The sequence below is a fragment of the Halichoeres trimaculatus genome, unplaced genomic scaffold (assembly GCF_033239565.1).
Source record: "Halichoeres trimaculatus isolate MK-OKI-2021-1 unplaced genomic scaffold, fHalTri1.1 fHalTri1_scaffold_1, whole genome shotgun sequence".
NCBI lineage: Eukaryota > Metazoa > Chordata > Actinopteri > Labriformes > Labridae > Halichoeres > Halichoeres trimaculatus.
Genome location: NW_027437179.1, coordinates 30,767,189 through 30,783,027, shown reverse-complemented (window position 1 = coordinate 30,783,027; position 15,839 = coordinate 30,767,189). Strand labels below are relative to the sequence as shown.

The 15,839-nt window shown below is 38.4% G+C and overlaps 1 protein-coding gene across 3 annotated transcripts in view; it reads right to left on the bottom strand.

Annotated features, from left to right (window-relative positions):
* Window positions 1-2,278: 2,278 nt before the first annotated feature.
* The window catches only part of arhgap9 (Rho GTPase activating protein 9), a 54,489-nt gene continuing 40,928 nt past the window's right edge, over window positions 2,279-15,839 (bottom strand). For 2 of the 3 annotated variants that reach the window (XM_074676671.1, XM_074676673.1), the window contains 6 exons: window positions 14,708-14,806; window positions 11,801-11,878; window positions 11,454-11,507; window positions 10,563-10,697; window positions 7,231-7,336; window positions 2,279-3,408 (listed from right to left, as the gene is read on the bottom strand). In XM_074676671.1, the coding sequence (XP_074532772.1) occupies window positions 3,222-3,408; window positions 7,231-7,336; window positions 10,563-10,697; window positions 11,454-11,507; window positions 11,801-11,878; window positions 14,708-14,806 (659 nt within the window). In that variant the 3' untranslated portion in view covers window positions 2,279-3,221. The remainder of the gene's footprint in view (window positions 3,409-7,230; window positions 7,337-10,562; window positions 10,698-11,453; window positions 11,508-11,800; window positions 11,879-14,707; window positions 14,807-15,839) is intronic. The other variant, XM_074676672.1, reaches the window with a different exon arrangement.

Below are 15,839 nucleotides of genomic sequence, written 5' to 3'. Positions count from 1 at the left end.
GAAGTGACTAAAGAAGAACTGGATTTTATGTTATTTTTTCCCCAAATCTTGTTTTTTAACAGTTGAACCTCTCAAGAAATAAGCTTTTGTCTGGTTTGTAATTTTTTATTCACCTTGCTATTTGGGATAAGTAAGACCTAATAAGCATAATATCTGAACTGTAATGGTTCTCGATGTTGTTGTTGTTTTTCCACAAAATGGGTTTAATGTTGTGATTTCACCAAAAAAATGATGTGGGCAGTGTCCCTAAATGTGGATAATAGGTCAAAGTTTGAAAAAATGAAGTATCATGGGTTTGAGAAGCAGAAATGTAATGTCCATATATGTGGACGCTGGGTTTTAAGAGGTTAAAGCACGATGAATTTTTGTCTTTTGACTGTACGAGAGAACAAGCTGAATCTTTCAGGGTGTTTTTGACAGTAACAGAACTATGCAACCCGACACTTTTAGTGGGATTAGGTTCAATAACTGAAGAGTTACAGGGCTTTGTTTGAAGCTATGTACACATGTTTTGGAGTTATTATTTTGTACCAGGATAAGAATTGAAATATCCACAGTAATAAGCTCAGAGTAGCAGGTTGCACAGTGCTGGGAATTATTATTCTACAAGCAAAATTTGAAGGATGAAGTATTTGTCTTATTCATAAACCACATTTTGAATCACCTCTAAATCAGAGTATGAAACATAAATTACTGGACTTATTGAGTGTTGCAAGGTCTAAAGAATACAGTCAAAATTATCATTTTTTGCCTATCAACTCACCTCAAAAGGAAACTAAACAACAACTATCTAAGATATACAGAAAGAAAAGTACCTTATGTGTGGCAGGCCTTAATAACTTGATCACACAATGTATGCAACATGAAGCGGCCCTAAACAAATCACACTGAAGTTCACGTTTTAAGCGGTTAACTCAACTCCAGCTCTGAAAGTTACATCAATTTTGAGAATTACTTGGCTGAAAAACATGCAACAGATGAAAAAAAAAATCTCACCACCTTCTAATTCCTGTCTCCCACAAACTTTTAAGAAATGCTTCGACAGACTCAAAAACATCTTTTTCTCATGTTGCAGCAAACAAAATAACTACCTACAGATGCAAACATGGTTTTGAGCTTCAGCAATGTCGGGCTGTTGCATTTCATCAGCACATTGCAGCATCAGTAATCTGTTATTCTATGAAAATACTCACAAGAACTTCTGCTCTCCTGTCTGCTTTACAGTTTGGTGAGTGTAGACGTATGGAAATCAATGCTTAAAAAATGTCACACAGAATTTTCAGGTTGCAACAATTAGAGGGTGACTCATTAATAACAAGAAGAGAAAAACCAGATGAAGTAAGAGTTTTTAGATTTTTACTGCTTTAACACAGCTGATTAGGAGGGCGGCTGTTTGATTGCGTGTGTGAGGGACTGACTCTATTCTAGGGAGCAATTAGCACCATAACACCAAGTGGAATAAAACACATCACAGAGCCCTGAAGTCTACAGCAGTTTAACACCACTGGGGAGGGAAAATCCCTTTAGCTGCAAAACCTGGAAAGCGAACAAAACATACGTTGGACATACTTCATGAAACAGCGGATAAATAAACCTTTTCATGGTGTCATATTTTTTTTTGATAATGTAATAAATGGAGACACTCTTGGATGTAGGGCTGTCAAAAGTGAGCAAGAAGCTGCTCCAGAAAGGGATAAATGTATAAACTGTCATGACTTTGCGCGTATATAAATGTGGATCAAATAAACAAATGTGGTTGTGTATTTAAGCAGGAAATATTTGAGTCAGTCACATAAAAGGAAAGGCCTTGAGAAGTCACTGTAATCAAAAGTTCACTCTTCATCAATCAGCTCCACTTTGGCTCCTCCCCCTCACTCACAGGACGGGAATAATAGGAGCATAAAAAATGAATAAATACATCTAATAAAACTTTCTAAAATCTTCAAGCCCCCCCACCCCATGCCTCTTTCTGCTCTTTTTTGTCTTCTGCCAAACCCACAGTCAATATAAAATTACCAAAGCCGCAGAGTGAGCGAGTGAGAGGGCTTTTAGGGGGGAAAAATCCACATTTTTTAAACATATGCATTTCCAGTTCCTCTTTTGTTCTGTTATTAAAAGCAGCATTTGCACCAATCACAGGGGATGCCTTTGCCCACTGCGTCTCTGAGGGCCACATACCTCCACACACTTCTACTATCTGTCACGCAACCTCGGGACAAACAACCCAACAGACACATCCAAACAGATTAACTCAGATCGTTCAGTTTGTTTTTTTTATTTCAGGACATTTTTACAATCAGGTCCAGGCAGTATGTGACGACACACTGTTCATCTTAAAGCAAATGTATTTGATTAGTTTTGGCTAATATGTGTCATATTTAGGTTACACAACATGTCCAAAGTGCTACAATGACAGTATTTCACATATTTACAGTATTTTTTTTAACTTAATCTGAGGAGTTTACACTAACAAAAATAGAAGATTAATCCAATTTGTGCAATAAAGGGAAGCTCTGGAGGTTTATACACTACACAAGAAGAGTTTGGTACACAGGAGAAAGTTTCTGCCCTCATGGCACACTCATCCCATCGCAGAAATCTCTTTTCAAACATTACAACATCAGCAGACGTGGGTACAGATACCCGCCCAGCCCTCTTCCTGCTCCTAGGCATATGTTACTGAACGTCCATGCTGCAGGTGAGCTCAGTCCTTGGTCCTTGCTGCAGGAGGAGCTGGTGCATGTGTCTTCACAGTGACGTGGTTCGACTAAGTTTTGTTCCCGTGCTTCGTTAAGACACGTCCCTCCTCACATTTCTTCATTAATGAGTGATCAATACTCTGCAAGCTGCACAAGCTGGAGGAGATTTTTCAATTTATGGCTTTCTTATTATCCTGATCAAGTCTGAAACATCAAGGGAAAGTGACGAGGGGGCAGAGAGTTCCAGCAGAGAAGAACACCGTGGCTCCGTGTCTGAAGTCAGAGTCACCAGTATCAGAGCTAAAATTGGTTTGTTTTACTATTATTGTTTGAACGCGGCTTTGTATGGAGGCCAGATGTCATGATTAGCAGCTTTCTGTCCTGGTTCCTTTTTACCCCCTAATTATCTTTTTGATGTGAAATCCTTTTTACACCACATGAGTCGACAGGCGTAGAGGACAAACGGCTGTGTGCTTTTGTCTGATCTGAGGAGCTTTTTGAGGACCCCTCGGTCCGAGAAGATCAAGAGGGGCCCCTTTTCCCAAAGATGTGGTCAAACTCGCTGAGGATGAGCTCCACTGCCTGGTTCTGGTAAACCATATTAACTGCCATGTTGCCGTTGTCCCGCTCAGGGCGCATCAGGGTCGGCCCGAACACGATGCCGATGTTCTGGGTGGTCATTCGGTTCGTGTCTGAATGCTCCAATACTCTGCAGAGTCAGGGAAGACAGAGACAGAGATGTGCTTCATTTAATTAGAAACAACATCTCAGTATGAAAAATAAAAACAACAACTTTCTGGCGTCATGGTTTTAAAATATTAAGTCCAGCACTTCAGCTTAGCCTGCAATATCTCATTAACCATTTGATAAACTCCCATGAAAACTTTTTAACATATTTATTTGTGTGATGCTTGATGTGTGGCAATATCTTACATTTGACCAGCTGGGGGCGTATTAAAACTTTTTTGGGGGTGGGATGGGGGTGGGGGGTATGACCGGGATGACGACCTTTCTTCTCAGGTGAGATTTTACAATGACTATGAACTACTACCACTCTGTTAAATGATGGCTGCAGATATGACTAGTTTCTAGTTTCAGGGACTAAAAAAGTTACATGTCTAGGGTGGGGCTACCTTTGATGACACATCAAAAACAAGGCAAGGTCCCATGGCCCCATGAGGCTTAAAACGAGGTTTCAGAAAAGTATAGGACTCAAGATTTAAGAAATGAAGGCCACAAAATAACTCAACTGCCTCAATTGTTACGTCCTAAAGGAAAGAAGATCCACAATGTGAAATTCTGAATTTAATATTTTTGACCTAAAAATTTAAATTAAGTTATTCATTACACCTAGCAGTTTGGATTTCTGCTCTGCAATCACTGTGCAAGCTAAGTGTGTTGCAAGATCATATCTGTTCAAGGTCAGCGATGTTTGCATCCAATCTGACCCAATGTAATATCTGGGCAAGGTTATAATAGTTAACTAAAACGAAACTAAAAACAAAAAGTAAAATATAAAATACATTGCAGTTAACTCAAACTAATAAAAACTTAAAAAGAAAACAAAAACGATAATTAGCTTTTAGGATTTAAATTATTCTGACACATTTTCCCAACCAATTTTACGACAGTTTTCGGCAGTTGTCAGTGCCGTACGGCACCATCATAGCTACGTACTGGGACGTGCTTGTTTACTGTACTGACTGGCTGTGCTGCAACAAAACATAGTGGAGCAATGAATCAGAGCATCTGTAATAGTTTAATTTCAGGTGAGTCTGACTTTATTGTGACAGAGTCAAAGTTTCTAATTATTAAAGCTCATTTTCTATTATTTTATATAATTTATGTTTATATTAATTTTATGTAATTTAACATTATTTTTTATATCATTTATGTTTATATTATTTTTTTTGTAATTTATGTTTATATTATTTTTATGTAATTAATATTTATATTTTTTATATTAAGTTTATATTATTTTTTTGTGATGGAGGCAGCAGCCAACAGTTCAGTATCAGCATTGACTGAGCAGGGGGCACTATGTTGGGCTGGAAAATAAACAGTGTTACAAATAATTTACTCTGACCTTTATGAATCCTGCACCTGGTTGATAAGGTATGGAAAACTAAAACTAAGCCTTGTTGCAAAAATCAAAACTAAATAAAAACTAGAATGCCTGCTCTAAAACGAATTAAAACTAAACTGTAATGGGAAAAAAAATGTCAAAACTAACTAAAACTAAACTATTTTGACAAATCCAAAACTATTATAACCTTCTATCTGGGAAATAAAAAAATTCAGGATATGAAATTCCTGCCAAATCATTGTCCCCAATACAAAAACCTAAAAGCAAACCACCAAAATAAGCAAAACAAAAAAGATTTTTTGTTATTTTGACCATAAAAACGGCAGAATTCTGAGATAAGAGTTAGAAATACAACTTGAATCTAATCTAATCTATAACGAAAGGTCTCTCATTTCGTTTACTTAAAAAGTATGATTCTCAGTTTAATGACAGAGTTCTGTGAAAAAAAAGGTCAGAATGGAAACTTTGATCTTAGAATTTAGACTTTTTCTAAGAATTCACTTTTCTTCATAGAATTCTGACTTTGGGGAAAACAGGAGGGGGGCTCCTTTCAGATAAACCAGCTTGTGTTTTAACTTGGTAACATGTTCAATTGAAAAGAGATTAACTTCAGTAAAACAGCAGCAAGTTAGCTTAAAAGTACAACAACACAGAGCACTTGGCACAGCTGCTTACTCAACAAAAGTAAGTTCAAAGTTTCCCTTCAGTCGCTGATACAATCTGTTCAGAGCTAAACAGGAAGTGTTAGAATGTTAACATGTCTAACCTGCTCATTGACAAATATTAGCCTGCCCTTACTTCAAGCTAGGAAGGCAATTTCTGCCATGTAAAACAGCTTCATAGAGCTGTAAACATGCTGTAGACTTTAATTAAAGAAGTAAAGATTTTTCCTTCATCCTCAACTGTAATTTGTGTTCAGTGCAAATTAGCAAACTGTATCTTGCTAACTTGTTAAGCACAACCAAGACAGTGAATACCATAAACACATGTTTTAGCATGATAGCATCTAAGTACAGCCTTAAAAAGACATTAGTGTAGCTGTATAATTTACATAAAACTAGAGACTTAACCCTCAGCCTTAGTTGTAATTTGAGCTTCATCTACATTGCTAATGTTAGCCTTCAACATGCTAAACCAAGAGGGTGAATACCTGCTAACCATAAGCATGTAAGTAGAGCCTGCTGAGGACTTTCACACTGACTGTGAATAAATGGACAAAGATGACAGCTCAGTGCTCATACAGCGACATGTTTGTGGTCAGTGTGTGACATCCTCAAAATTCTTAGAAACACAGGACAGTCACTACAGGAACCAGCGTTTGTACATCCATTAGGGACAGCTTGTTTTTGTCTGCATGTTCATGTCCTTGTATCTGCATTTAACAGAGCAGATTTGTGCACATAAGAGGCTAAATCTGTCGTCTATATCCACCTATATTGGTGTGTGTGTGTGTTTTTGAGTGTGTGTGTGTGATTGGTGGGGGACACAGGAATGGGTTGAAGCCACAGAGTGAGGCATTCTTCTAAAAATGCCATTCCCACCAAGCCACAGAAGCAGCCAGCAATTGCTCAAAACTTCCACATTAAAAAGAGAGGAGGAAAAAAGAGGGAGAGAGGGAAGAGGGGGGAGGAAAAGGAGCGAGGGAGGGAGGGAGAAAAGAGAGAGGTTCCAGTGGTGGCGGCGGTGGTGTTGGTATGCCTTCCAGCAGACGAACCACAAGGCTCCCATGGGACCTTTCGAGGCAGGGAGGAGAGCAGGAGGGGAAGGAGAAGGAAGGAGGAAAAAAAGGAGGAAGGGATGGACAGAGGAGAAAGCGGAGAGGAAGAGGGAGAAATAAAAGAGAAAGAATGTAGAGGAAGTCAGGAGACAAGAGAAAGAGCAAGAGAAAAGGAAAGAAGGAGGCATCAGGGAGATAAATGAGAACCAGAGCAAAGGAGGGGAGAAAGGAGGAATGACAGCGAGGGGAGAAAATGAGAGAAAGACAGAGTTGACAAATTCATGGGGCCTCCACCACACCCTGGCACAAACATCAGCCTCAGAACACGAATGCTCACCCCTAAAGTGGAAGGAAAAACCATAGGCGGTAAAAAATACAGATTTTATGTACTGTAAAAGGAACTGGCTCGTAGAACATGCTGCTCCATTCATCTTCCTCCAGCCTTTTCATCTTCACAGGGACACAAAGTTAACAACAGAGGGATCCTGGTACAACACGGGCATACTCTGAGAGCTGCTGCCAAAGAATCCCTGACAGGAAAAATATGGGGAACACCGAGGAAACTGCCCCCTCTTGTGGTCAGATTTAAAAACACAAGACCTAAGAATAAACTTTTTATTTCCTCCAAAGGGCATCTAGTTCAGCCTGTGGTGCTATGAAATGTGCTTTTCTTAGGAGGCATAAAAGACCAATACATCAGCAAAAATGTACATCTACATCTCTCCTACCGTCTGAGGTGGCGGCACATGAACTTCAGTGTGTCGTGGTTAGGAGGAGGCATGTTGAGCACCAGACATTTCAGGCGGTGAACTTTCTCCAAGTAGTCCGACATTTCTGCAACACAGAGCGAGAGACGCGTCACTTCACAATAAATGTCATCACTGCCAGTCGCTCGCATCGGAAACCTGATATATACACTGATATCATGTGTAGCCTATTAGCATACCCTATCTAATCTGATACAGCAGTGCACCACTATCAACCATCACCACAGCAGTTTGATGAAGAGTGAATTAATGATCGCTCCATGTGCAGAAATAAGTCCCATGGATTGATAAGAGTCTGTAATAGAACATGTGTCATCTTTTTTTATTAATATTCATGAATTTGACTGTAGTACACTTTTAAATGACGGATTATTAGAACCTCAAGGATAAGTGAGAGATATTCTGATGCGCTGGGTTATCACAGAAGTGTATGTAAATTAAGTGATAAAAAAAAACGGTTACGGGAAAAGTTTTGAAAGTATTTTTTTTAACCCTTAGATCAGCAACCCCCGCATGAGGAAAAAAAACTGATCAGCAAATTTGCCAGCCTGAGTTTGCGTACCTCTCAGTGTCATGAACCTGTATAAGTAGTTCAACACCACAGAAAACACCCAGCAGCAGCAGCAGAGTGGTGTTATTTTGCAGAAGTGCACTAACCTGCAGCTGAAAATAGTCAGCATGAAATTCACGTCTTTTGACTCCTTAGCTAAGATCTGTTTTTGCATGAAGTGCATCACTCTTTCTGTACAAAATTTTGGCCTTTCAGAGAGCTAAACTTGATGTCCTGTTTTTGAAAGTGGGCAGTAATACACAGCTACAGATGGTAATAGAGGATGGATGAAAGCATGTTTAGTTTTCGTGACAATCCTTTTAACTTTTGAGCAAAAATTCACGAACTCATTGATTCACACACCCAATACAAATACGTCAACAGCCTCAAACATGATGATTTAAACTCAGATGTGCTTTTCATTTACTGTACAGCACATATGTCTAAAGTTAGGCCAATGAGGCCAATGAGACCCAAGGTCAATTTTTAAATGACCTATAGCTCCCATCTTAAAACATGTGATTTATGGCACACTTGTATATTTACATTTCCTGTTGAGTGCACGAACAAAACTAAAGTAACTCCAGTAACATCCAACACAGCTGACGTGTTAAAAAGAATGTATTTATCATTGGTGGGAGCAAAGCATGTTGGCAGGTGACTAGTGAATCATTATGTCTGTTGCTTCAATAATGGATTCTGTTGATGTTCAATCTGATGATATCAGTCCTGTGTTAGGCATCTCTTCACTTATTAGATAATTAATGTAAACACAGTCTATTGACCTTGTTTTTTAATTCTTTTTTCTAATTCACAGACTTGTCTATTTTTTGTCTGCAGTCTGTTTTTTTTAAGGAACAATTAAATAAATATAAAGTTAAAAAAAGAAGGATGCATTTATCATGATGTGATAATATGCTTCATGAACACCCAAAGTCAAAAAACACATTTAAGGACACAAGACTCAATTATATTTATGGAACGGAGCAGAAAAGGGTAAATTGGTGCAGAATAATTGTTCAGAAGACAAGACAACAAATATTTTAAGAAGTTGTAATGTTGATAAAAACATCATGGACAAATAATTATGATAAACCCAGATCCTGATCCTGACATAAAAACGGACATATTAAGTCCCCTTACTGGAGAACACTGACAAATCATTCAAATAGGTAGTTTTCAAATCAAGTATTCATTTGTTACTTAACTACATCATACATAGTTTTAAAGCCATCACTTCATGTCAGTTTGGTGCTACTCTATCTAATTTATTTTTTTGAGCATATCATCATATTTCGCTCACCTCATTTTCATTTTTTTTCCCTTATAACAGATATAGAATCTTGATGACACCTGATTTTCTGTGCAAAACATTACTACAGTTAAAAAAAGAGCTGTAAGTATTCTTGAAAGATGAACTTTTCTACACTGACAGAGGGCCTTGAGTATTGCTTTATCTAACAAATACCCTACAACACTGTTTTCACTCGCTATAAATGAAGGAGTGTTTTAATTTTTTAAAATTAAGTCACATCAACACTAAAATGATAATAAAGTGAGGTTTTAGGTGTTTTATGCTGGCTTCATAGGAGCTTCCCAGGCATCCAAACTTTCACTCGAGCCTGTGGATCTCATGAATATAATTCCCACTCTTTGGTCCCTTTTCATCAGTGATTATTATTTGTGCTTTTTGGCCTTTATTGGATAAGCTCGAGAGAGACAGGAAGTACAGAGAAAGAGGTCATGTAAGGACAGGAGCAGGTCATGTATGACCAGCGCATTGAGGATGCCTGCTCCGCCAGCTGAGTTAAAGCAACGCCTCCCACTCTCTTTTTACTCTCATTCCCTGTCTTCTTTCTCCACACCATTAAATAAAAGAGGTAAAAGCCAAAAGGGTGTTTAAAAGAAGAACATCAATGCCTCACCTCAGTGTTTGCTGTCTGAATTAACTTACAGTTATATTAACTAGAAAAGCACTCAAAAAGCACAGACCTCCACCAAGCATATTGTGATTGTCACGCAACGCTTTAGTCCTACTTTAATGTTATACTCCTTTTCAGCAGACTGACTGCAACAGTTTGGTGTTAGTTGCAGGTTTGTACGATAATTTGTTACCTGACAGTGTTAAAAACTATGATGACCCAGTACATATTTCATATCCTGGATCTTAGTATCCAGAATATTGACTTTTACATCTGTCAGAAATTATGGTGACCTTGTCTTTTGTTTTCAAAGCAATCTGACCATTTATCATGGAGTTATACACACATATGGTGAAAATGGCCCTATCTCACAATGATAAAGAATCCTTGAAAAAAAAACCTGGATCCAGACAGTGATCTGGATCACCTCCAAAATGTAATCACTTCTTCTTTATCCCATTTTGAACATTCCCTGAAAATTTTATCAAGATCTGTTTGTTAGTTTTTGAGTTATTGGCAGAGGTAAAAATGTTTTTCTGTGTTTTCGCATTCTTAAAGATGCTAAATTAAGTGGAGATTGAACATCTAAATACAGCACATACAATAGTCATAAGAAGTTACAATATATACACCCTCTGATCAATATAATGAGACATAGTGCATCTGTGCATTTGATCCTTGGTTTGTGTAGAATATAAATTAATAGGCATTAGTGAAATACAAAGGTCAATAACAGGGTATGTCGCAAATTCGCTACAACAGACATCAAGGGGTTAATGGTATAAATAAGAGAAACAATGGGCTGAAAAGGGGACACTCACTGATTGTCTCCACAATGTCGGTAAAGAAGCCAAATGGGACCAGCGGCTCGGGAAGCTCTCGGAAGAAAAGTTTCAAAGCTCCTGTGATGACATGAATGTCCTCCCAATCACTCTCATCCAGATTCAGCTTCTCCTCTGAGAAACAAGGAGGAAGAGAGGAAGGGTGAAATTTACACCGAGAGGGTCAGAGAGTGTGAAAAAAATGCAAGGCAATGTGAAAATGGAGAAGAGGAGTTAGACTTAAGAGTAAAAGTCAGAGTAGCTGTAAGGGAAAGACGTTAGACGGTGCATTTTTGTCAGTGCTGAAGCGTAACGTGGAGGCTTGTAGCTGCAGGAGCGAGATAGAAACGGCCTGTCAAAGAAAGAGAAAACACACACAAGCTGACACACTTTGATGAGCACACATTTACAAAAAAACAAGCCTGACCAATGCTTCTCAAATTGGATCATCAGGACCAAAAAAGAAGAAGTAAAAAGGTTTGAATCTGCCATGAAGTTGAGATGTTTAAAATCCAAATCATCCAATGATAAGAAGCATCAGTCAGGGAGATGTTACTGTCAGATAAGAACACAAACACAAGCAGCTGATTCTCCATTTCATCCACATGGTGGCAGCAGCGCACCGTGCCGGCGCTCGCTGTACAACCTGCTGCGTGCTATTACATCAGAAAACTTAAAGCAGAAAAGCCTAAAGGGACATTAAGCAAATGGTAGCACAACTGCTCAGTGCACCGTCTGTCTGCGCTGCAGCTCAGCTCTGAGAGTCGCTGTGTCTGTGGGTGGTTTGTTTTTCACTGAGGTGTTCACATTATGCAACACAGGAAGAAGACAAAAACAAGTAAGCACGAAGCGGCGTTTTTTTTTCCTGTCCCTCGTCAGGTCTGGATCTACCTTGAACCAACTCCGCTGGGAACATGTAACGGCCGTCTGTAGTCACCGCTCGCTCTGCAAAAACCAACAAGCACTAAGTCCTCAGCATCTTTAACAAAAGGTGGTCGGAGTGAAAGAGTCAAACATTTGAGCAGGTGCACAGAGATGGTGTGTGTGTGTCTACTCAGTATAGAATATCCAACGTAATCAGCATAAAGAAAACAGCATCAAACAGAATACATGTCTTTGATTTACTGTGCCTGATTTATGGTGTTTGAAAACTTCTCTCTTTCTCCTCCCACTCCACTTTCATTCATATTCAGAGACTATAAAAGCTCATTTTCCTCCCTCCTCCCCTTCATCCTCACCATGGTTCACCATGAAGCGCAGTTTCTGAATCACCGCCAGGTTCCCCGACACTCTGTAGATGCCGTCAGTATCCAGCCCTGCAAAATAACACGCAGCTGGTGAGATCAGGGGGTCACTGCTGGTGTGTTTGAGTATCTATTAAATCATCAGAGAGCTGGTATCGAAATAAAACCTGAGTTTTTTCATTATTTAAAGCTTCATGAGCGAAGAAAAATGCTCCTTCTGATTTTGAGGCGGCTCTTGCAGTCCTGCTTTCTCTACATCAATAAAACATGGTCCTGAGGAAAAATGTTTTGTTGCATAAGTGGCCAAAGTTGTGTGAATAAAGTGAAGCAGGGACACATTTTGACACTTTTAGAATATGAGAATATCTTTAAAGGTCACATTTGCATGAGCATGTGACACCTATGAATACTTTTTAACATCCTCCTCATGTTTTATGGTGATGACATGCTGAGTGTGTTTGCTCTGACATTTCTCTGTGCTCGTTACAGTGTCAGAAGTTAAAGAACAGGAGCAAGTGAGGCTTTTGCAGCACATTTACTGATTTCTAGTGTTCATCAGAGCTTTGCAGTGCATGAGCAAAAGGACAAGATTCACTTGTTTTTGCTCCACAAGTTTAAAACCATGAAGAATTTCTGAAAACAGTGACAGGAAAACAAGAGTTTTATGGTTTTGACCACTTTTTTGATGCCTTCGACAGACTTTACATTATTTCAACTGTTGTGATTTTTTTTTATTATCAATCAATTGCTCTTTGTGCAAATACTTCCCACTTTAAACATCAGAACTGGCACAGTAACCATTGGCTGATCATCATGACTCTTGTTCAGTCTTCCTTTTAAAAGGAAGTTTGTCCTTGTCACGGTTACTTCCTAAATGCTGCAAAATGCTTTGTGGGAGTCAAGTAGACTCTCATGGATCTGAAGTGCTGACTAAACTTTTCTTTTATTAAAAAAACCCCAAACCCTCTCTTTTAAAATATATGGATTAAAGAAAAACACTATACAGTAACACAGATGTGTAAAGAAAACTTCAGAGTGCTTTAGAAAGAAAGAATCAGTGCCAAAATAAAAAGAAATGAAACAACTTTACTACAATTTAACAACCCCTGATAAATCTTGATGTGACTGGTGGATTTTGTGATCCAGTGTACTGAACGACTCTTTCATAACTCACCACATGAAGTCTTCTGAATGAATGGGAGTATTAAATTTATTGACGTTTGATGTATGTGCAACTTTCTTTTTCTTTTCTGGCTTATTTTTGATTTTTGTTAAGCTCAGGCCTGGCTTTAAAGATGTATTATTTTGGGGAAAAAATGATAATTATTATGATTTTTTACAGTTATTTTGGGGCTTTTTATGCCTTTAATGACAGAGTAGGGGACAGTGGATAGTGTAGGAATGGGGGTGAGAGTGGGGAGTGGCATGCAGAAAACAGGGCCATCCACCCTAACCTGCTAGGCCACCTGCCTGCCCCCCCCCCCCCCAAAAAAAGAAATATTTAATTATCATTTAATAATTATTAATTAATGAAGAAAGCAATGCTATTGCAATGGTTCCACAAAGAACGATATGGGGGTTGTCAAATGCCTTCCAAAATCACAAATCATTTCATTACAGATTTCACCTATAATTGTGAAGTAGAAAAAAATTAACAAAAATAAAGAACAAAAACGAAAAGCGCAGGGAAAAATTCTATTTACACCATGCAAGTAAAAAATGTTTGAACAGTATCCACATTTCTTTCTTCTAACTACAAAACTGAGATGGCTAAACCAGAAAATGGAAATATGTGCACAAAGATTGTCTAATTTCTATAGATCAGTTAAATGAAGTATCTCAGGCTTTTTTTTTTTACTCACAAACTGGCTTATCGGTGGTCTATTGCACTTCTACTTTGGATCTAAAAAGTTTGGGAACCACTGATCCAGGCTTGCTCATGTCTTGACATTAAACTGATTATAAAGTGTGAGAAAAACACATTTAAATGGTGCATTGATTTCCTATGAGCTTCGGGAAATTGTTACAGGTAATTATTTCCTCAAAGGGACACTGAAATCTTAGGCAAAGTCATGGAAGAGGAAAGTGATTGGTTGTTATAGCGCATTTGATCAATTATAAATAGAAGCTTCAAGCTTTTAGGCAGAAGTTTGAATGTGTCCCAGAATTGAAAAACAAACAGATTAACGTGTGATTCATCGTAAAACAAATTATAGGCTTAAACTAAACATTGTTCTGCTACATAATCAAATCAGCACAAGAACACAAAATCCGAAAAGGATGATCAACAGAAAATGATAATAATTTAATTAGCCCGATGTTATTCTGTTAAATATCCAACCCATTATGTCTTTACACCCCCATTTTTCTCAATAAATCTCATAAAGGAGGGCCAATTTTCCAGGTTTTAAAAGCTGTAAAATCATTTAACAGTACTCAGGAGGAATATTTAATAGCTTTTAATTTCATTCTATTTTTTTTTCTGGATGATCCTTTGTCCTTAAAAGTTCCCAGCCTGTTTCAGTCTTCATGTCTTGATCTAAAACCACTCCATTGAAATATTTTATTCATCAAAACCAGGTTTTGTGGTCAAAATACTTTTTTTCTCTGTGTGTATTAAATATTTATTTGCAGCATTGTTTCTAAACAGTCTTCAACCAGCTCTATTTTCTCTCATTAGGATCTCTCTCTGCCTGTCAGCTGTCAGGAGTTCTTTTCCCTGAGTCGAAGCTCGGCTCACAATCAAAAACACTCTCAGTGAAGTTCAGTTGAATGGTTTCAGTCACTGAGCTGAGAGGAGGAGCAGGACTGCCGTAAAGTGTCTGAAGTTAAAAAAAGCGTTTGAAGGTGTTTTCTCGTGTGTCCGTTTTATGTGGAGCATCACATTATCGGCGACTGTACCTCTCTTCTCCACAGCGGCGGTACAAAGTCTGACGAAGCGAGGGACGGTGTTCTTCTCTCTCTCGCAGAGCATCTCCAGACGGCATCCAAACACCTGATCTGAAGGGTGACGAAAGACGGACACAAACACACTTTTTATGTCAGTTCAAGAGTTGTTTTTTTTCTCTCAAATAACCGTGCCAACACATGATGTAACAGCTACACGCCTGACTTCTTCTGCTGATAAATTGACTGCTCACTATTGAAGAAAACCTCCATGTTGGATCTGTTCCCAGCAGATATGTCAGCTCAGCCTTGATGATGCAATAAAACTGGTGCACTGTACTGTATGTGCTATAGGCTGGAAAAAAACTTACTGGCCCTTTACTCCAGAGTGGGATGCTGATATATTGCTTATGATCATAGAGTTCATCTTTGATCAGGAGAAAATTTCAAAATCAAGAACTGAGATTACTTTACTGCACTCCACTTTTGATGGCTTTGGTTGGTTCAGTTCAGTCTGAAAGCTGCTCTTTAGATTCAAAGGCTGTGCGTGTTTACAGTTTAAAAGTGGAGCTTTAAAAGATTTCAATTCCAGCTCTCACTCTCAGAAAACCAAGACCAATTTCTATAATGAAAAACGACATCATCTATAGGAGAAACCTGAAGTATACCAAACGAAATCTGTGTAAACAGTTCCCTATGTCTGTGTCATAACACAGTAATGCTTCTAATAAGCTGGAATTCACCAAAATGGTGCACAAGCAAAGCTGCTCCAAACACCAACAAACGGAAATGGGTCAGACTAGTTGAGCAGAGTTGGAAATGGATCACAGACTATCAGCTGATCACATTATGGACCAACAAATCCCAGTTTAAACCTATTCATTTATGCTCTGAGCTCACTGCAGAGGGGCCTAAAAAGGAAACATTCAAGCACAGCTGAACTGTTAGTTCAATGAGATTTTCTGGACTGAAAAACAAATTCAAAAACTTTGTGAGAGCTGGAGAAATATCTTTAGAGTCATAACTTAGTTTGTCACCTGAACTGCTCACAGTTTGATTTCCTGCAATAATGTAAAGGAAAGAAACAAGCCAATGTTATGCTTCTATAAGGAAAATAAATACTGTTTGATCCTTGATTAGCTCAGGA